At 47.9% G+C, this 21812-nt stretch overlaps 1 protein-coding gene across 10 annotated transcripts in view; it reads right to left on the bottom strand.

Moving 5' to 3' along the window:
• Positions 1-650: 650 nt before the first annotated feature.
• The window catches only part of P4HA2 (prolyl 4-hydroxylase subunit alpha 2), a 34777-nt gene continuing 13615 nt past the window's right edge, over positions 651-21812 (bottom strand). For 8 of the 10 annotated variants that reach the window (XM_032336789.1, XM_032336786.1, XM_032336790.1 and 5 more), the window contains 10 exons: positions 17840-18079; positions 16393-16586; positions 15427-15603; positions 11627-11697; positions 11265-11364; positions 5777-5830; positions 5170-5235; positions 3322-3390; positions 2874-2970; positions 651-1129 (listed from right to left, as the gene is read on the bottom strand). In XM_032336789.1, the coding sequence (XP_032192680.1) occupies positions 1059-1129; positions 2874-2970; positions 3322-3390; positions 5170-5235; positions 5777-5830; positions 11265-11364; positions 11627-11697; positions 15427-15603; positions 16393-16586; positions 17840-18079 (1139 nt within the window). In that variant the 3' untranslated portion in view covers positions 651-1058. Of the gene's footprint in view, positions 1130-2873; positions 2971-3321; positions 3391-5169; positions 5236-5284; positions 5345-5776; positions 5831-11264; positions 11365-11626; positions 11698-15426; positions 15604-16392; positions 16587-17839; positions 18080-21812 lie in introns of all 10 variants that reach the window. The other 2 variants (XM_032336796.1, XM_032336788.1) reach the window with 2 other exon arrangements.

Here is a 21812-nt window from a genome sequence, read left to right as displayed (position 1 = left end):
TGTGATTTCTCTCTGTCAAATAAATAAATAAAATCTTTAAAAAAAAATACACGATTCCATCACAAAACATTCAAAATCAGGGAAAACAAAGTAACTACTTATTTAGGGAAGTAGGTAGTAAAATTACAAAGCACAAAGAAGTAATTACCACAAATCACTAGACAATGGTTACCACTAAGGTACTGGAAGCAGGACAAGAGATAGGACCCAGAAGAGCGTTACAAGGGACTCCTGAGGAGCAAATTTGAAAATGATCCCTTCTCTAACCTGGGTGGTGGTCACATGAGTGCTCGTGTTCACCTTCATATTCTTTAAATTGTACATCTAGGTTTCACAGTTCAATGTATCTCCAAATTTTTAAATAAGAAACTTCAAAAAAAATTTTCAGATTTTAACAGCAAAACAGTCATGAACATACATGATCACTATGTTCTCTGGAAAGCAAGGAGAGACTGTTTCCCTCACTTTCCAGAAAGGATACCGAAGTATAGAACTGTAAGTGTTGAAACCAGATCTAGAACCCAAGGTCAAGGTTTCGCCAATCAAGTATTCACTACCCAGATTCTCCCAGCAAAGAGGAGATGCATAGGAAAGAAATTATGAATGTGGTATAAGCTCCCCCATCTTAAAAAAGATTCCGAATAAGGCTCTTTAAGGCTTCTGGCAGGGACACTTTATTTTTTGGTTAAAGCCACATTGATTGAAATGCCATAAAAACAAACATGTAAACAAGGTATCAGAACTTTGGTTCACTGAAAACACCTCACACCTAAAACATCTGAGGTACAAAGGCACCTTGCTAGGTGCTAGATAGCCTGATTCTGCTGCAGCCACCCTGACCCAACTTTTGTGGCCAGAGGTGGCACAGGCTGACCAGAGAGGTCAGGACCCAGGTCACCCAGGACCCTCCCCAGTCGGTTCTCCCTTCGCTCAAGACAAACACTTATTCCAACAAAGTCCCAAGTGATAGGGCCTGGAACATACAAAGGTGTCTGTCATGTTGAACTTGAGGATGACATGGGCTGTAGGGCCAGGAAAGGGAGGCGCAGAAAACGAAGTCAGTCAACTTCTGTTGATCCACATGGCCTCAAGAACTCCTGTCCTCGTTCATGGAACCACTTATTGGAGACTGTGAACAAAAGGAAAGTATGTTACAATCCTGTTGGTTAGTTTAGCAGCTAGAATGAATGACTCCTTCATGATGAACCCCACACTGGGCCTTGGAACTCAAACATGAGTAAGATATGGTCTCATACCTCAAGTTGCTCATGAGCTGGTAAGGAAGAGCTCTGTATAAATAGATAACTGTTCAAAGTTGATAAAAGATACATACGTGTACATTGCCATGGAAACTGAACCAAAGAGCATCTAACCATGAAGAGGAGACTCCAGGCTGGGACATGATACTGAACAGGAGTTATCCAGGGAAGAAGATGGATATACCAGATGACTCCTTTATCAAGGTGGTCCAAGAAGTGGGAACAGGATGAGAAAGACATCAAGGCATGAACCACTCTGGCATGTATGAGGGACCCCAAGCAGCTTGATATTACTGGGAAGGAAATGAGATATAGAAGCCAAGGGCGAGGAAGCCTGTCAGGACTGTGGAGGGCCTGGACATCAACGTCAAGACCTGGGGGCCAGCCGACCCAGTGTGTATACTTTGGGCAGCAGAGGAGCAGAGCTGGTGCTAGCACTGTCTGTCACCTGAAGCTGTGCCCCCAATCCATGTGACACGCCAGTTCATTCCTTAACAAAGACACTTAGAATGATAAAACAAATTTATCCCAATGCACTACTAAAGCCATAGAGCTTTTAAAGTAGAAATGCACTTAGTTGAAAAAAATTGTCTACAAAGCTTAAAATGAATAAACAGCGATTTTCTACCCAACCCTTCCACTACCAAACCCCACTTCAGGAGGAAACTCATTATCTTTCATTGTTTCTTCTATTTAACCACATATTTCTAAATAACATGCTTATACTGCTATCTCTTGACTTTTAATTTTGTAATTCTTTTATTCTATCTATAAAACACATACTTATCACATCCTATCTTCCCAATAGTGTTAAATCACAAATTTTAATTAAATCAAAATACAGTGCTTTCATTATCATGTCACATAAATGTTGCTCATACCTGAGCCACCCAGCAGTGTATGCTGACATTTCTCGTACAATATTTTCTTTTCCCTGAAGTCAGAAATTGTTCATTTTGTTTCTAATTGCTTAACTTTCTATGAACCTACCACTCTTACCCCCAAAACTCTCCAAGAGGTATAAACACCTCTGTTTGCAATCACTTCCTATCATCCTCACCCAAGCCTCTCTCTGGTTCACCATAGTGCTTCCAGAACAAAGCTCAAAGCTCTGGCTTCAGTCTCTGTAATTTGGTCCCAGACTTGAGCCTCATGTTCTAGTCCCTGTGCCATAGGCCTCCCCTTATTCAAGGGACAAAACAGCTGGACCCCACACCCATGATGCTAGTTTTAGTGTGGGCCTTGTTCCATGTGAGCCTTGCTTTCCTGGGTCACCCCTTCCCCATTCTGATTCCAATTCTCTCCCACTACTCCCTCAAAACCCCTGCCTGAGGCCACTCCTCTGGGAGCCATCCTGGACCTACAGTGCTTGTGTAACTATTCTTCCTTAGAGCTCCCTCAGCTCTGTGGGCCTCCCTGAGCATGTTCCCAACCAGCTGTCCTGGCCCATAATTGGCTTTGAGGATAGCTACATGGCTGGATGAGACGAGTTAGCAGGGGGGAAAGGAAAAACTCAAAAAGGAAAACAGTCTTGGCACTGTAAAAATAGGGCAGCAGGCACCTCCCAACTCAGAGTCTAAGGCTGACCACAGAGCCCAGGCTAAGGCCACTCACCCCACTTGCAGCCCACAAGCACAGGACAGGCAGCATGTCTCGTACGGTAGTCACCTTCCCCACTCCGCAGGAGATTGTACCAGAATACAGCTGTGCCCTAGAAAAAAGAGACACCCCATCAGACAACACTCTTAGATACGGGTCTCAAGGACTTGACCCTAAACACCTCCCTAGGCAGAAAAACCCTCACCTTCCTGTGTACAAAGGGACAGGGCTCTGGCATTCCAGCAATATAGAAGTATTCACCCTTCATGGTGGGGCAGGTGCTTAATAACCCACGTTCCCCCAAAGGGACTTCCCTTCCCAGCCCATCTCCCCAGATAGAAGCTGAGGCTACAATGTCAGAGTTCAGGCAGGGAGGGGCTAAGGCCTCTCACAGTAAGAGTCAAGCAGCCAGGGAATGGGAACTGGGGGCTTCAACCTGTGACCCACAAAAACTAGAACTTACCTTCTTTGGCCAAATCGCAGCCCCCAGATCGGGAAAAACAGTGGCACCACCAGCTTCTACATCACTCATCTGGGAATACAAAGCATAGAGCTTGGCCCCCTGTACTCAAAGCTCTCGGAACAACTGAGCCACCAAGGACACTAGTATTCAGATTACCTTTCCTGAGCCAGAGTGGCACTGCTTGAAGGCTCTGCTCCACAGCCAGCCCTTCCACCGAGAGAAGCTCATCCCATGCACTACCCCTCCCTAAACCCAGCTTCATCTGTGTGGTTCATCAGGATAGTCCTATGCCAGGGGCACTTGAGAGCGGTAGCCCTGCAGGAGACCTAAACCCTGGCTGTCCTCGGATGGGAACAATCCGAGTCTGTACATGGAAAATGCCTGACGGATCCCCGCTCTCACATCACCATCCAGCCTGGGCCACACCTTGGGCACTGTGCCCTGGGAACTGCCCTAACTCAAAGCTCCCTGCTGCCCCCAACACCATCTGTAACCCACCCCCGTGCGGGTTCTGTTTCTCAGTTCTAGCACCACCCTCACCTTCCCAGAACGGCAGCCCTCCCCCAGGGCCAGCGCGGTGAGCACACAGGGTATGGTTCCACAGGCCCTGCTTTCTCCCAAAGAGGCCTCCAACTACATGGAACACAAGCACCACAGTAGGGAGGCTACACTTAGGACCACAAAACGGGCCTCAACTCCTGCCCAAGGCACCACTTCACTCTCATCTGGCTGTCTCACTTCAAGTTTTTTTGTCTACGATGTAATAAAACATGGAGTTTTAAAAAATATTTCCACAGGATGCATGCCAGACAGACTAAAAAGCACTCAACAGACATATGGTAAATGAGTAAGATGAAAACTTTTGATGGCTTCCCACAGGCTTAGGGATCAAATCCAGGCTCTTTTCTAGAACCCAAAAGCCCTGTCCGTCTCAGCAGCCATTCTCTCGCTCCAGCCGCTCTCGCCTCAAGCACTGCCTCTGAGTCACACCAGTCTTCTTCCCTTTTTCCACCATCCCCAGCTCCTTCCCTTTTCCAGGTCTCCACACATTCTCCCCTCTGCCAGAAACCATGTTCCACCAACTAATTTCCACTCAACTGCAAGTCTCCATTGACACATTACTCCACAGGGAGGCCTTCTCTGACCCTCAACCCTGAGCCACTTTTTCAAGGTACTTGTCCCCATGGTAACTAAATAAATGACCTCTCCTATGGTTAAAGCAAGTCTCTCATGTTAGACCGTAAAGCCCACAAGAGACTCCACTTGTCCTGCTCACTAGCGTGTTCATGGCAGCCCTAGAACATAATAACTACACACAAAAACATAAATGAGACATCAAAGGAAAAGATGTCCACAGGATTCCGTCTCTAAGTTACTTGACAGTCTGTATGCCTCTTTAGAGCAGGCTCTCTAAGCAGAGGGGAAAACAAACTGCTCCTCGTGTGAGAGGTAAACCTGACGGCCTGTGGCTGGAGCAAAGGCAACAGATAGGAGGCAGGCCACTGAGCTCTGGAGAAACAAAGGCAGCTTTCATTTTGGAAGGCCTCATGGCAGCCTCCTCACTCTGCTGCCAAGGATGGAACTCTCCAGAGCACTCACCCCAAAAGTCCTGACTAGCACTGGGCCCATCAAAAAAAGAGCCAGGGATATGAACATCAGGGATGTGGGTGAGCACACAGATGGGAACACAGGCCAAATCTCTCCTCCAGCCAAGAAGAGTGCTGAGGGCCAAAAGGGCCCAGCCACTGAGCGACAGCTGGTGCTATCAGCCCTGACAAGAGTGGATATGAGATAGCACTCTGGACCCAGATTCCCCGAGGGCCCATTTGCTGCATGCATCATACTCACGTAGTTTAAGAACGTGGCCACACGATTCCCCGTCCCTAAACGCTTGAAAGCATCTTGCTCATTTTTCTATAAAATTAAGTGAGAATGAACAGGTGGACCTGGCCCCAATACTTACATAGTTAAGAAACGTGGCTAACCTATTCCCCTCCGTTTTGAGGCCGCTGTCAAAAGGTCGCTGCAATAAACAACAACTTTCACCCACGTTTGCAGATGATTCCACCCCCCACTTACAGGACTGGGGCCAAAAGGGTCAAGGGACAATACTAAGCATGTGTTCCATACATCAGCCTGGACCATGGTTTTTCCTTTCAGCAAAGAAAACCCTGGCCAGGGCACGGGGGGACGGGGGCAGGAACAGCTTTCACAAAGACCTAGTCTGGGGCCATGCTTTATAGTCATGGCACAGTGAAACAGCTTGGCTGCACTGGGCTCCAAAGGCACCACGTTCCTCATTTGGACTTTTCCAGGAACAAAGACTTGGTCCTGGTAAGGCATGGGGTGGGGGTTGGGGAGCATTGATGTCAAGGCTGAAATGTTCCAAGGAACTTCAGCTTTCTCAAGTCAGAAGGAACAGGGCCCTCTACAACACCCATGGTTTGGACCTTACCCTAGAGAAGTCAAAATGTGGCTCGTATTGTCCTCCCATTCCATAATTAGCAACCTGGTGGGAAAGAACAGCAACGGACCTTGTCAGCAGCATGAATAGTCCTGAAGCAGCCCATCTCCGCAGGGACACTGTGTCCCCACATGAACCAAAATAACCTGCATCCTTAATAACCAGAACCCCCAAGTGCATCCTCTCGAATGTAGATGGTAAGTATGCCCTGCCAGCACGGGAAGCCCACATGCATCAAATGTATCCATGGCTCTGTCGCAGAGTCAGGCCGCAGCATAAATGGGGTTTCCCAAACACAGCAAAATGGGCAACCTGCAGGCAGGTTTCTCCCTGTGGAGAAAGCTCCAGCCCTTCAGGGACTCTCAGAGGGCAGAAGGGAGTGCTTCCCTTGAGACAGGCCCTGGCTGGGGCCCTATTTGTTTGCAGGATAATAGAAAGATAATCCAAGGAAATCCAATGAGAAACTCAAGACAGGAACTTTGCTTTTATGCTAGTTCAGTAGCTCCTGAGGACCTGACACTGCCCCTACCCCAGGTCACTTCACCCTGGTTGCTGTCCCAGGTCAAAGGGAGCCGGGAGAACATACCCTGCTCCTTCTCACAGTGCTTCCCTGCAGGGAGTAGCTGTGCATCGAAGTGAAACAGCAAGCCCCAGGCAGCTGACGACTGCTGCGCCCTCAGTGTCCCCAGAAGAAGCCTGTGCCTGGAGTAGGACCTGAGCCATCCTAGCTTCCACAACTACCAAACATCAATAATTGGACTATAAGCTGTAAATGCCTGACTGAACAGTTTACCAGCACAACGTAAGTCTTAAGTCAAACACGGTTATTCTAGCCACAGGACAGAATGAGAGACAAAGTTCAAGACAAAGTGCAGAGTCTGATAAGGAAGATGATGGATCAGGTGGTACCACCGATGTCCACCTGGGAACACTTGGCTACTGTATCATACTGAAACCCTAAAAACCTCTGGGGCTCAGCTATCGGTATTCACGAAGTTGGTATTTTTTGCATATCCTTTTTGGCGATTCCAAAAGTCAGATATGAGAGTCTGCAAAACTGGCAATAATAAAGACCTATAGACATGAGGGAGAGAGTAGGAGGGGGGATACTTTACAAAAAAAAAAAAAAAAAAAAGGAAATCCTCTTATTGGAAAAGAAAGCAGGATCTATCAAATGTGATGTAGCGAATTGGGACAGCATGATTTTCAGTGTCTGCAAAACTAAAAATTTAGATATGAAGGAAAATATGCTATCACAAGCTACTTCAGCCTTCAAGATGCCTGCACCAGAAATACCTGGAAATCCTGTCAACAGGGCGAGGAGGCCAGATTCAGCAAATAACCCTAAGCCTGGAGGTGCATCTAAGAAGGGAAGTGCTACAGCCATTGATAAAGTCACACTACAAACACTTTCGTTGGGTCCACTTGTTGGGAACTTGGAAGAAAATTTTCAACGTGACTGGGATTAGGGTGCCAATGCACTCTGCAAAATTTGATCACCACCTGTTGCGGGAACTGCAGAAAATGACTATATTTTCCAATACTCCCATTTGCGGGATGGGATGCTTAAACTTGCAGATGTCATGGAATGAAAGAAGCCACATCACCACAGCAAGCTCATCTTTTAAGTTTTGGGAATCCCACTGGATCATGCACCGATGCTATTGTGTCTATACTATTTAACACTAACACTGTCCCCAAAGACTGCAAGTGTCATGGGAGCTTGTGGATGTGCAATTGTGGATGTGGGCAACTCCAAGCCCAGACTCACAACTTTAATAACAAGCAACTATACATCAAAACTGGTTCCTTGGCTAAAATTAACAAGTCAGGAAATGATATATGTTGGCAAGGATGCAGAGAAAGGGGAACCCTCCTATACTGTTGGTAGGAATGCCAAGCTGGTGCAGCCACTCTGGAAAACAGCATGGAGGTTCCTCAGAAAGTTGAAAATAGAGCTACCCTACGACCCAGCAATCACACTACCGGGTATTTACCCTAAAGATACAAATGTAGTGACCCAAAGGGGCACGTGTACACCAATGTTTATAGCAGCAATGTCCACAATAGCCAAATTATGGAAAGGATCTAGATGTCCATCAACAGATGAATGGATAAAGAAGATGTGGTGTATATATACATGCAATGGAATATTACTCAGCCATCAAAAATGGAATCTTGCCATTTGCAACACACAGATGGAACTAGAGTATATAATGCTAAACGAGATAACTCAATCAGAGAAAGACATTCATCATGTGATTTTAATCATACATGGAATTTAAGAAGCAAAACAGAGGAACATATGTGAAGGGAGGGAAAAATAAAATAAGATGAAATTGGAAAGGGAGACAAATCATAAAAGACTCTTAATCACAGGAAACAAGGGTTGCTGGGGGGTGGATGGGATAACTGGGTAATGGGCATTAGGAGGGCATGTGACATAATGAGTCCTAGGTGTTATATGCAACTGATGAATCACTGAACTCTGCCTCTGAAACTAATAATACACTATGTTAATTAATTGAATTTAAATTTAAAAATAAATAAATACCGCCCCCCCAGCCAAAAAACATCCTGATTCCTGTGATAGCATTCATTTGACTCATTAGATGTGTTGTTACAAAAATAGAAGAGCCAATCATTTGAAAACCATGACTATTTATTATACTGAAGTCAGAGTGAAGACAAAAAAAAATTGGTCAGAAATTACTTTTTTAGTAAAGCTGAGACATCAAGTCAGAAGTGCGTTCAATCTTAAAGAATTCTGTCAGTGTAGCATCTCCTCCACTATCAGACAAGCCTTCATCCAATTCATAAAAAAGCCTCAATTGCTTTTTCTTCCAAATGATCAATTGCAAACACATCGGCCACAGGTGAAAGAGTGTCAACGGGGAGTAGAAGAACCAGCTCCTTTCCAGAAGCCTGTAACATTTTGAGGGGCTAATGGGTACAGGCTCTTTCTGGTACCTAGGCACTGGTTATACCACAAACAGTCCATGCTGAATGAGCACCTAGAGGGAGGTGCTGAAACCCAGGTCCCTGTCCCCCAGACCACAGAGGGTCAAGGCTTTCAACACTGCCGGCAGGCAAAGTTAATGCCGATACAGTTCCTAGAAGACAAACAAAAATAGGGCCTCAGTGCCTGGGCAGCTGTGGTCTGGATCTTCCAGAAGAGCCTTGACTGTAAGAGCCCCTCCACACGGAGTCCTAGCATTTGGATCCCACTCATTACTGACCTACAAAAGGCCAAACTTGATGGAGCCAGGGTTGTGGGAGAGAAGCCAGTCCAAGTATGAAGCTGCTGCCTTCTCAGCTGCATGTGAGATAGCGTACAGAGCGTATAGCCAGCGAGTCAGCCAGGAGGCCAACAGTGGTACAGGTCCCATCCAGTCTCCTCAGCCCACTGTTCCAAGGTATGGGACAGAATGCTGTCCTCGATGGAGGCCACGAGAGTCCTAACACTGGCTGTGACCGCGACAGATGTTTTGTAACAACAGACCGGCTCCACAGAGACAGGAAACCCAACAATGCCAATAAAGATGCACCTAGTGCACTGAGAGTCCCTACTGCTCCTGAAAAGGTGGAAGTGGGAGATGTGGCAGAAGTCCTCTATCAATGTGATTGTTTATGGAACTACCTTAAAATTAAATTAAGCTTGGGGTGCATGTGTGACTCAGTTGGTTAAGCATCTGACTCTTGATTTCCACTCAGGTCATGATCTCAGGCTGGTGAGATCAAGCCTCGGCGTGGACTCTGCTTGACATTCTCTCTCTCCCCCTCTCCCTTTGCCCCTCCCCCTGCTCACACACACTCTCAAATAAATAAAATCTTTTTTTTTTTTTTAAGATTTCATTTATTTATTTGACAGAGAGAGAGACAGCAGAGAGAGAGAACAGAAGCAGAGGGAGTGGAAGAGGGAGAAGCAGACCCCCTGCCAGGGAGCCTGAAGGGTGGGACTAGACTGCAGGACCCTGGGATCATGACCTGAGCCAAAGGCAGATGCTTAATAACTGAGCCACCCAAGTACCCCAATAAATAAAATCTTTAAAAAAAATTCAATTGGGCTACTGGGTGGCTCAGTCATCAAGTGGCTGCCTTTGGCTCAAGTCATGATCCCAGGGTCCTGGGATCAAGCCCTGTGTCAGGCTCCCGCTCAGTGTGGAATCTGCTTCTCCCTCTCCCTCTGCCTGTCTCCAGAGCTCATGTACACATGCACTACCTCAAATAAATAAAATCTTCAAAAAAGATTAAGTTTATAAATTCAACATTAAGTTGGATTGAACTGAAGATTATATAAAATTTTCACAACACTAAATGGTAATTAGCATGTATTTAAAAACTGGTAGATTTTACACAAATCCACAAAGAGGATCTTCAAAATTGGTTTTCTGATTGCTGACAGAGCTACAGAAAAAAAAACAAAAACCCTCAGTCATTTGCTTGATTAGAAAATCTTTTAAATGCTCTTCAGTTCAATATTCTAATGAAATCTATGGTTGCCAAGCCTAAAGATCAAAGGTACAATCCTTAAATATACAGAAACTCTGGCCAGACACACCCAAGGGACTCTTAAAAAATGCCAGTGAGGGGTACTAGGTGGCTCAGTCGATTAAGCATCTGACTCTTAATTTCAGTTCAGATCATAATCCCAGGGTCATGGGATCAAGCCCCAAGTAAGGCTCTGCGCTCAGCGTACAGTCAGCTTGAGATTCTCTTTCTCCCTCTGCCCCTGCCCCTCCCCCTGCTAGTGTGTATGCACGTGCTCACTCTCTCTCAATAAATAAAAAAATCTTTTTTAAAAATGCCAGCAAAACTTCTCTGGCTGTGTCTCAGGTCATTACTTCACAAAAGAACCCATAAATTCCAATGTTCAGAAGGGAGCGTGGACAAAACAGATTTGAACTCAATATACGACAGAGAATATATTATTAGGAGCCCTACCCAATTGCCATGTGTCTTCACAATCACCTTCGAAATAAAGGCAGAAAGCCAAGGTTTCACAGGGGCTGCTTTGAAAAAAGGTCTCCATTCTCATCAGCATCTCTCGACCTCTCCCTTTTCTGACCAACACATCACAAAATACCTTACCTCCAGTTGCATGTGAACCACGTGATCTGAACTATGACCACTGAAGATACATTTCTCTTAGAAGTGTTCCTAACACAATGCGGGATTTCAGCTTCCACAGTCAAGAAATACAAATGGGTCTGCCACGTCCACCACCAGTCCCTAGCTCCTCATATGATACTTGGGCATATAGAAGATGATCACTACCTGTTGCATGATGAACTGTCAGAATGACAGGAGGCATGCTTACTTCTGGCTTCCCTGTGCGAGGTCACTCCACACCCAAAGCACTGTGCAGACACACGGTTCACTGGGCAAGCCTCCAGGAGCCTGGCTCTGGGCACCCTGCAAGACCTTCTAGCCAAAAACAGCCGCTTCCCAACCCCAGCATCCCGGGGGCCAGCCATACCTGCAGCAGTTCTGCAGTCTTTACGGTGAGCCCTGTGATGTGCTGCATCCGGAGATTCACTCGAGCCACGACAGGGTCATCGTCCTCCTCCAGCCATGAGCTAAGCCAAAAAGGAGGGAGAGAAAGGAAGGTGGGGAAGGCAGCTTACAGGAGGTCTCATGCTCTCCCCACAGTCAGGGCCAGTACTAACAGGCAGTACAGGGTGAGTGTTCTAAGTAGGGAAGGTGCTGGCAGGAAGGACAAGCCACGCCAAGCTCCCTGGAGTATAAACTAGCAAGCCCTGGAGATAGGCTGGAGATAGGGCTGGAGCAGCCACCCCCGCCATCACCACCCCCACCCCCGCCACCACCACCTCTGCTAACCTTTTGGAAACCCTGTAGCTGGCAACAGTGAGGACGCCTGTCTTAGGATCACGTACAGTGGCTCGTGCAAGCTGGAAGGCAGGAAGAGAGGGCAGACTTATCCTTCTTTGCCTTGAGTGTTTTCCTAGAGAGACTGGGACCAGATCTGCCATTCAGACCAGTGGGGGAAAGAAGTTTTTCAGGCGGTTGGCCCTACACAAGGCACTGTGATCCTGCAAGCCACGGGAGGGCAGGAGTCTAAGGCCCCCACATTCCTGCTTGGCGGTCACCCCCGGGCCATTGCCCTACTCTCACCCAGGTCTGTGCTGTCTGCAGAACTGTGCCTCTGGAGTCCCCTTTGACCATTCACCCATCTCACTCACCCATTCTCACCAGGCACACATACCATCCCTGCCTGAGCGCCACCTGTGCATGGCTACTCCCACCACACTCAGACTGTGTCTCTGTCCCTGAGCCTCAACCTTGTATGCTCCTCTTGACCTGGTCCTTCTCAACCACAGCAGCCTCCTCTGCCAAGAAACCTACTCAAATGCCCCTCTGCTGCAGCAGCTCACACTGGGCTCCCACTGCTGTGAAGAGCAAAGATAGGAGGCACACCTTCTACTCACTTAGGAGCCTTACAAGGTCAGATGACAGCATCTGGAAAGGACCGTACAAGCTGAAATATATGATCTGCTGCCTGAAAGCCACCTACCTCTCCATATGTATGCTAACACACACACACATCCACAAACACCCCTGACATATCTCATATTCTCTCGCTCTCCACAGATAGCTACAGTGGTGCTCCCAGGAAGTACATGCTGCCCAAAGGCAGCTCACCCTGCTTCAGCTGTGCACGGTCCTAATGATCTCACATGGGTGGGACCCATGTGAGAAAAGTATTTATTTCAATAAATACTTAATGAGCACCTGCTATGTGGCTGGTGCTACACTGGGTGACCGAGACATGGCCCGTGCCCTCACACAGCTCAGTCTGTGGGAAAGGCAGAAAACTAGCTGCCTAACCCTGCAGCACAATACGGGAGGAGCTGGGAGCAGGTAAGCTTCATGTCTGTGAAAGCTCAGTCTATACAGTCAAGAATGGTCAGGGAAGACCACCTAGCTGAGACTTAATGGGTAAGCAGGAGTTAGCCAGGTAGGGGAGCACTACAGAACAGCAGTGCAGAGGTTCAGGCGCAAAAATGGGTGTGACACCATGACCGTGGATTAGACGTTAGAGGTTAAGATGAGAAGAGGCCAAAGAGGCAACTGGAGACCAGGCCTGGAAGCAAGTCTGCGGTGAACAAGGAACAGGGAAGGCAGGTAACAGACACAATCACAATGTAGACACCTCAGGGCTGGGGTGGTAACAAGGTGCCCAGAGAGGAGCTCCAGGCAGAGGGCAAGGCAAGAGTCGATGGCAGAAGGGATAGAGAGGTGTGGATGGACCAGAAGACTGGCCAGGAGACCACCTTGCCAGGACACTGTACTGCTGCACCCAGTTCTGGCAATGTGGCAGTGCACCCAGCACAGACGGCTTCCCTGAGCTCCTATCTATGGTTCCTCCCGATGACAAGTACAGCTGCAGCTAAGCCCCATCCAAACATCTAAGCCTCATCACTGGCCTGACATCCACAAGGAGGCTGTGAGCAGCTGTGTTCTCCTCCCAGAGATAGGCAAGGCTATTTTGAAAGCAGGCCAGGGACCCAAAAAAGCAGCTGCCAGGCATTCTCCACAGGCCAAGTTAAACTCATGGGCTCTACTTCAAAGTCAGAATAGCATCTGTCCCTCACAGGCTCCAGAAAGGAGAGGTCAACTTTTGACAGCCCATGTCATGGCTTCTATTCAAAGACAAGTTTTCCCAACACTCCCCCCACACCGCCCCTGCCATACACGTGCACATACACACCCAGCATGAAAACACACACAGAAATGTTTTAGTGCCTTCGCCTGAGGGACAACTGAGGAATCTCAGGAGGTCCTAGCATAACAAAGCCTCTCTCACCTGGCAACCAGGGAAACAGTTCTCTTCCTTGGAGGACTTTGCAGCTGACCCAGGGAGTAGAAAGGGTGGGTACTGGTCCCCATTCTCCACACACACTTGCTAGACCATCCCTCAGCAACCTCAATGGCCGATTCTGGGCGCTAGATGTCCTTGTACCTCAAGCCAAGGTCGCTTCAAGATGAGGTGCAGGGGGGCCAGGATGGGAACCTATTTTCCGTCTCTCCACAAGTGTAGGGCCTCTTGGCCACTACAAGTCTATCAGGCACAAAGCAGCAGAGGCTCCAGCTAAATGCCCCCCTTGTAATCACCAGTGATAGGAAAAGGGTGGGGACATGGTAGGAAGTGGTTCTCTGAATGACGTCAAATGGGAACAAATCTTGTATGAACCAGAAATACAAGAATAATTTTACAGCCTAATGACGCATGTACAAAACCAATGGCCAGATGCATACTTAGCACCGAAATACCAGAGGGATCTCCAGGAAATTCAGGAGAAAGACCAGGATGCCAAATGTTAACAATGCTCAAGGAGTTCTGGGCAGTTCAATGAGATGATAAAAACAAAGGAAATATAATTATTAGGAAAGAGAAAACAATCTTTATTTGCAGCTGATGACAGTATCTGAACAATGCAAGAGAATCAGCTAAAAATCAAGAGTAATAAGTTGAATAACTAGCTGCACTCTGCACGGGTCTGTTTCCCTGTGGGTAAAATGAAGACAGTGACAGTGCGCTTACCAGACACGATAGTTAATATATGTTTAAGCACTTAAAACAGGGCCTATATCACACTTAAGAACACAGAAAACAGGGGCACTTGGGTGGCTCAGCTGGTTAAGAACCCAACTCTTGATTTCAGCTAGGGTTACGATCTTAGGGTTGTGAGATCGAGCCCTGAGAAGACACCAGGCTCAGTGGCAGTCTGCTTGAGATGCTTTCCCTCTGCCCACCTCCCCTGCTCACCCTCACTCAAATAAATCTTAAAAACAAACAAACAAATAACCTCCTCAGGGGCACCTGAACGGCTTAGTTGATTAAGCATCTGCCTTCGGCTCAGGCATGAGCCCAGGGTCCTGGGATCAAGCCCCATGTTAGCAGGGAGCTTGCTACTTCCTCTCCCTCAGCCCCTCTCCTCCCCCCGTGTTCTCTCTCACACTGCTCCCTCTCTCTCAAATAAATAAATCTCCAAAAAAGAAAAGAAGTCAGTAAACATTTGCTGTTACTATGAAATGTATTTTTATAATCATACTTCAGCATATAAAATAGTAAACTAATAAAATGATGTAAGCAGTAAAAATATGATAAAAACAAAAACAAAAACAAAAAAATCTACCTAGGAATAAACCTAACAAGAAATGTACTGAGCATATATGAATAAATTTTATAAGATATGAATAAACAAACCAGAGTGTGGATGAGAAGACTGAACCCTGTCAAGATGTTCACTGTCCATGTTAATTCTTCACAGCACTAACTGGGAGCTCCACACGACGCAGAATGGCAGCACCCTATGGCAGTTCCCCAAAACTCACCCACACACCAGCCCCCAGCAGGTGAGCTAACACTTCCCACTGTGGACCTGCCCTGCTCCCCGGGAGTCCTTCTGTCATAGCACTTGGCTGTCCACATTGCTTCCTTCAGTTTTCTTTGCCATTGGACTGTGAACCCACAAGATCAAACTGAGTCTTTAGTACCTCAGGACCCGGACAGCAGACTTACGCTAAACACTGGCAAAGGCCAGTGGAATAAGCAAACAAACCACCCCACGATAACAGGGATAAGGTGCCCAGGAAGGAACTGCAGACACACGTACTTTGGGTTTCGCGATCTCCTTGATCCTCTCGATTTCCTCGTCAGACATGACATCGTAGTACCTGACGATATGTGGACTGTCCCACTCATCCTCCTCTTTGAAGGGGGCAATGAGGAGCTGTGGTGTCCGGTTGCCATGGTGGTACCTACAGAAAAGCCTCTTCTGCCTCCGGGGAGTCTAGGGAGCATACAAAGCAAAAGGCTCTGGGCATAATGAGTTCTAATCCTCGGCCCTGGCCCCAGACTGGCTGGCTGCAGACGTGGGTCTCATACCGTGTCCAGCAGCTGCTCCCTCCTCCCCAACAACAGAAGAAACAAAAGTCCCACAGCTTGACTGAGAGAAATGATACCCCCACAAATCATGCAATGTTTCCTCTCTTGCAAAAATTCCTCATGTCTACAGGTCCTGCGGCACAAGGTTAATCCCTGAGCCTTCTCACAGAGATATGAGTAAGTCAGAAGGACTGAGGCAGGGGAGAGGCCATTCTAGGTGAAAAAAACCAGTGGGAGGCACGAAGATATAGACATGGACAAGGCCCAGAGACCACCTCATACCTGAGCCTACTGAGGAAGCACTGGGATCCCAGGGCTCTCAAAAATCAGTGACACTGGAGGCTGAGCTGTTAGCTATGGCCATGGCTTCGCTACAGAGACCACAGCTTCTATGGGGCACATCCACACCCATGGTTTTCCTCACAGCGTGAGTCAAGCAGAAGCTGGGCATGCTGGAGTAAGGAAGGGAGCTGAGCAATAACTGAGAAGATTCAAAATCTGCCAGGGACATTGTGGGAGATAGTCTCCTGTCCTATACCTCAGAGGACACCCACCCATCAGCCTCAGCAGATGCTACAAAGAATGGGGCAAGATACTGAGGAAACAGCCTACACACAGAGGAACATCATTCCCAAATCTCCCCATCCAGAGCCAAAGTCTAGGTCCACATGTGGGACCTAGCCAGGCATCTCACCAATTTGACACCCTCCCCACGACAGAGGCTCTCATAGACGTCCCTCTCAGGCAGGTAGTCCACAGGCCTCTCATAGATGCTTTCCTGCGTGGCTAGCCCAGCTTCTGTCTGATTCAATAACATTTTTTCTCTTTCTTCCTCCAACAACCGTTCAAAGTACCGCAGATTTCCTCCAGCTCGTTCATGGCTCGGGTCTAGAAAGAGCAAAGAACAAGAAGGAAAAGGAAACCACAAACATCTGTTAGGTCATTTAGAGAAATTATTCTGTAAGCAGTTTTCTCTCCCAGCAGCTCATCTGTACGCAGCATTCTGCTTTCCACAGCATCTTACCAGGGCAGAAAAGCCAACATGGGCTCTCCAGCTTGGCCAGAGATGGGAAAGGAGACACTAAGGAGGCCACTTAGCTAGCCACAGGGGGGGCTCTCCTCTCAGGCCACCCTGGAGGGCCCAACAGCACAGGTCTAGAGAAGCACTCCAGACTCCTGCCACCTCCTCCCAACTTGGCTGTGAGTCACTTACATCCATCTCCTAAAGTACATCCATTACTGGTGACCAGATCACATGCTGGCCACAGAGAGAAGGCAGGCTGAAATCCTGGCAAAAAGAACAGCCACGTGACAATGCCATAGCCTCATCTTGTGGGCCTCACAACACAAAGGAGCAAGCTTGGCAGGATTACTGTGTCACTCAATAGATGAGGAAACCAAGGCCCAAAGATACTAATAGATTTAGGCAAAGGTTAGCCTGAACAGGAAACCAGGTATCCTGACTCCCAGGCCAAGGCTCTTACTAATATGATAGCATCTACAAAGCTCTCTTCCCACATCAGTCTTGCAGAACACTCCTATGGTAGCTGGCATCAGACTCAAGGCCCATGAAAAGCAGCAGCAAAAGAAGTCTTTGCTGATCTGTGGAATTCCAGACTATGATTATCCCATCTATCAGTAAGAGGTGGAACCTACAGGATTTAAAAACACAGTGCTTTTAACTTCCTTCAGTCCAACACCTCAAGACACTTACAACACCAATACCATAGCAAGTCCCACCAGTAAGACCTCGGACCTGAATGAACGGGTCAGGCCACAATCACTGCAGCAATTGTGAAGCATGGCTTGCCTCCCCAGCCACTCCTGACCTCATGAAGGCTCACCCTGTAGAGCAGCCGTTGCACTACACCATGGGATTCCTATTTTCAAAGGAACTGTATAGAGCCACGGGTCTGACTATATCCATAAGCAACCAGGCAAGGGCTAAGGCCAGAAATGAGGTGGGTAAAGAGCTAACCAGCAGCCAGAATGGGCCTGAAAGCAGTACGGCTCGAGTCACTGGCCAGGCAACATGTCAAAGTGGCTCAGTCCCAAGAGAGGGGTCAGGTAGTGGCTGGTGGAGTAACCAGTTCTCCTGCCAGCACCCTCTCGGCTCTGACCTTCCCCTAGAACTTCCTCACCAAGAGAAAGCAGGCGGCGGGTGAGCTCCAGGGCACGGTGCAGGTCACCCAGCTGGAAGACAGCATAGCTCAGGTAGTCCAGCACCTCGGCCTTGGCTGTGGTGGCCTCCTCGCCAGCATCGAGCTGCTTCAGCACCTGTTCCATCCACAGGACTGTGTGGTAATAGTCGCCTTCATTGTAGGCCGAGCGGCCCATCCCAAAGCAGTCATCCACACTCAGCATGGCCTGGTACTTGGTTCCTGCAGCAGGAAATGCAAACAGTCAGGCTCTAAAGAGCCGCTGGGCTGGGGAGAGAGAGTCCCACAAGGAAGCCTGGGCCAGTGGAAGGGGGGCATCATCCCAGCAGAGTCCCACCCAGACTTCTAAGTAAGCACAAGCAGGCTGGGCCTGCCTGGGACCAGGATTCACAGCCAATCTCCTGGCCATAGACTCCCGTTCTGCCATGTGGGAAGGGGCCTCTCTTGTGAAGAAGCCCAAGAAGCAGTATTCAGGAGAGTATGATGATCCTGTGAGCAACAGAGGAGATATCTACTGGGCAGCTGGCCTTATGAGTCTGGAAGGTAGAAAAATTAGTTAATATAAAAAACAGAACTTCGATGGCAGCTAAAGCCATGGGTGGGGAAAATCACTTCCAGCAAGACTGTAAGAAGAGAGTAGAGAAAGTGGCTAAGGCCAGAACCCTATAGAGAAAGGACAATGAATGACACTGAGCAGGACCGGAGAGGTAGCAGGAACAGAGCAGGAGCAATGGGACAGACGCCAAGGGAAGTCAGAGCCAGGACTGCAGTGCCAGCTTTGACCGTTAGGTGGCGAGGAACTTGGTGAGCATCAACACTGCAGGTCCTGAGACCACAGGTTATTTGCTATGGGCTCCATACTGGAAAGTGACTGTGAAAATAGTCTCGGGTCGAGAAGGATGAGATATAGTATGCTAACTATGGGAAAATATAGGATGTAGGGTAGGGGTAAGTGGGAGGGACATGAGTGTATTCCTCAGGGAACAACAAAAAAGCAGGCCCCATGCAGAGGAAAGAAGGGCTGTGACCCTCCCTGGAAGGCAGGGGAGTCTCCGTTAACCCCATTAAGACACCTAGACATGGGTGACATGGAAGAGCTGCCTTAGAGGGGCTTCTTTATGCCTAATGTCCAAGGTTGGGCTCTGTCCACAATGAAACCCCTACTGCAATGGGTTGGCTATTTCAAAGACGGAGGTCTGCTCACCGTGATGGCTCAGCATTAGGCAATGTGGGATAGGAAGATGAAAAGAGTAAACACGAGATGGAGTTAGTAGACGGGCTAGTGATCAAGGGGTTCCCTGAGCCCCTGGTCATTATCCTTGGGCCTCTAGAGATCTCCTTTAGCTATGCAGTTTTCCGGAACACACAATGAGGCAACATAACACAGCAGCTGAGCCAGCTGCACAAAGCTGGCTCCGTGTGGGCCTCGCTAGGGCTCCCACCAGCTGTGTCACAATGGATAAATTACTGAGCCTCTCTAACTCTCAGTCCCCTTAGGTCTAGAGTTAATACCATCAATTTTAGAGAACTGGTGGCAAGAAGTCAATGAGATGACACATAAAGATGTCTTTTATGGGGGCGCCTGGGTGGCTCAGTGGGTTAAAGCCTCTGCCTTTGGCTCAGGTCATGATCCCAGGGTCCTGGGATCGAGCCCCACATCAGGCTCTCTGCTCGGCAGGGAGCCTGCTTCTCCGTCTCTCTCTCTGCCTGCCTCTCTCCCTGCTTGTGATCTCTGTCTGTCAAATAAATAAATAAAATCTTTTAAAAAATAAATAAATAAATAAATAAATAAATAAATAAATAAAAAGATGTCTTTTATGATCTCCAGGATGCTAATCATCAGTAGCTATGATCCACATATCCTACAGAGGCCAAGAAGGTAAAGAACAGCTCCCAGCAAAAAAAAAAAGAAGAGCTCCCAGATATTCAGCATCCTCCCCAGAGGCCCATCAAAAGTCTATGCCTTTGGAGAGCACTCCCTAGAGAGTGCTCTTCATTCAGAGAATTGAATGCCAAAGGGCAATCAGACATGAGATCCAGCTGATCGGGTGGGACAGGCAAGGAAGATAGGTGGTGGGTAGTTTAGTACAAACTTAATATAGATAGGCAAGTAGGCCCAGGAAAGAGGACCATACAAGACCTCAAAAACCACACACAAGAGGAATTTGGGTTTAGCACTTAAAGTTAAGCTTTGTGATCAGGAACTGATAAAAACAGAGATGCACTTAAGACCACAAGGAGAATGATTTTAAGGAGTGAGCTGGAGATAGAAGAAAAGTCAGAAAGTTATTTCAATAATCCAGTAGAGAAATAAGTGATGAGGCTGGAGTCAGGGCCTCCAAGTAAAGACGACACAAGAGAGGCAGAATCCATGGGCCTTAGGATTCTGACTTGGGCTGCCAGTGGCCAGAGATGCTGTTTGCTCAGGCAAAGAGCAAGAGAGGAAGGTAAACGTTTCACAAGGCAATGAGGATTTCGCTTTGGAACACCTGACTTTGGAGGAGCCTAGAGAACACCCAAGTGGAGATGCCCCAAAGGCATTTGTCTTCAATAGTTGTAATCTTTGGTGATAAGCCTTGATAGGAAACACAGATGTGGATGTCATCTATGTACATTTGATGGAAATGGCTGGGCTCACCTGCAGAAGGTGCTCAGAGAAAACTCTACCTAAAGGAATCCACCTTCCTTGCCCCTCTAGAATAAGCAAGTATCTGTTAAATGAATGTACAAGGTCAATGCTTGGGTGTGGCTCTCTCCTCCTACCAACCATTCTCATAGCTACACTGGGAACACATCTTGCAGGTGCCCTGAGGGGCCTTCTCTCACTGGCTTCGTGGCCTGGCTTGATCTAAGATTTGACAGAGGCAGGAATAAGAAGTCTACACTCTGTCACACTGGCTCACCAGACTCCTCAGTGCTACAACTCTGGACCTTAACCAGCCACCAACAGAGTGCCTCTTTGTCCTACATACTGTGATTCCCTGGGCTTGTGCCTCCTCCCAGGTCCTCAAGGGTGAGTGACAACCAAAGTATAATGGGGTCTAACAGAACCCCATGGTTAATTGGCTTCTAACAGTCCCCCAAACCAAATATACCTTCTTCTAATCATACTGAGACAATCAGGAGAAAGGGGCATGTTTAAAAAAAAAAAAAAAAAAAAGAGAGAAAGAGAGAGAGCAGAAAGCCAAAAGGAGAAGAAGTAGAGATCAGTATCCTAGACTTCAGAGAGTATCAAGAAGACTGAGACAATCAACGTGCCAAACACTGCTGAAAAATTAAAGGACGTTCTGCCTGAAACTCAGCCACTGGCTTTAGCAGCTGAGTGGCCACTGGAGACCTGGCAGGGACAGGATCAATGGATGCTGAGCAAAGAGGCCAGACTGAGTGTTCAGGAGGACCTGGGAAGCAAAGAAATACAGAGCATGTGGATGACTGTCCAGCAGCCTAGCCAGGTTAGGCTAGCCAACAGATCCATCAACACCAGAGACTCAAAAGGCCTTGGATCCTGAGGGAGGGGTTTGTAACATTAGTAAGAACCCACAGTGTGTGAGCTCAAGGGGAAGAGCCAAGTGGGGTGGGCCAAGAAGGAACAAGGCAGAGACTATAACTGAGGACACACAGGACACTGGGCAGTGAGTCCAGAGATCAGTCTTTGTCAAAAAGAAATCAGAGGGTGTGGAGACAGAAGCAGGTCTGGAAGAAGATTTGAGCAGTGTTCAGGGGTTAGAGGCCGAGGGGTTCTGAACAGCAGCCTTGGCTCTCTCTGAGTGGAGAGAAGAGAGAGGAGAGGGCGGGAAGGGAAAGAGCTGAGGGGAGGTGGCTGCCATAGGAATGGGTGGGGACTGGCACCAACTGGAAACCCAAGAGAGCATCACCACCAGCAGTTGATGGTGTGCTTGAGGGTAAAGACCACAAGATGGTGGTGGCTCCAACTCTGTCCAGAGGCCCCAGTAGA

Source organism: Mustela erminea, chromosome 3 (genome assembly GCF_009829155.1).
Source record: "Mustela erminea isolate mMusErm1 chromosome 3, mMusErm1.Pri, whole genome shotgun sequence".
Classification (NCBI taxonomy): Eukaryota; Metazoa; Chordata; class Mammalia; order Carnivora; family Mustelidae; genus Mustela; species Mustela erminea.
The sequence above is the reverse complement of the archived record's forward strand: the minus strand, read 5'-3'. Positions and strand labels throughout refer to the sequence as shown.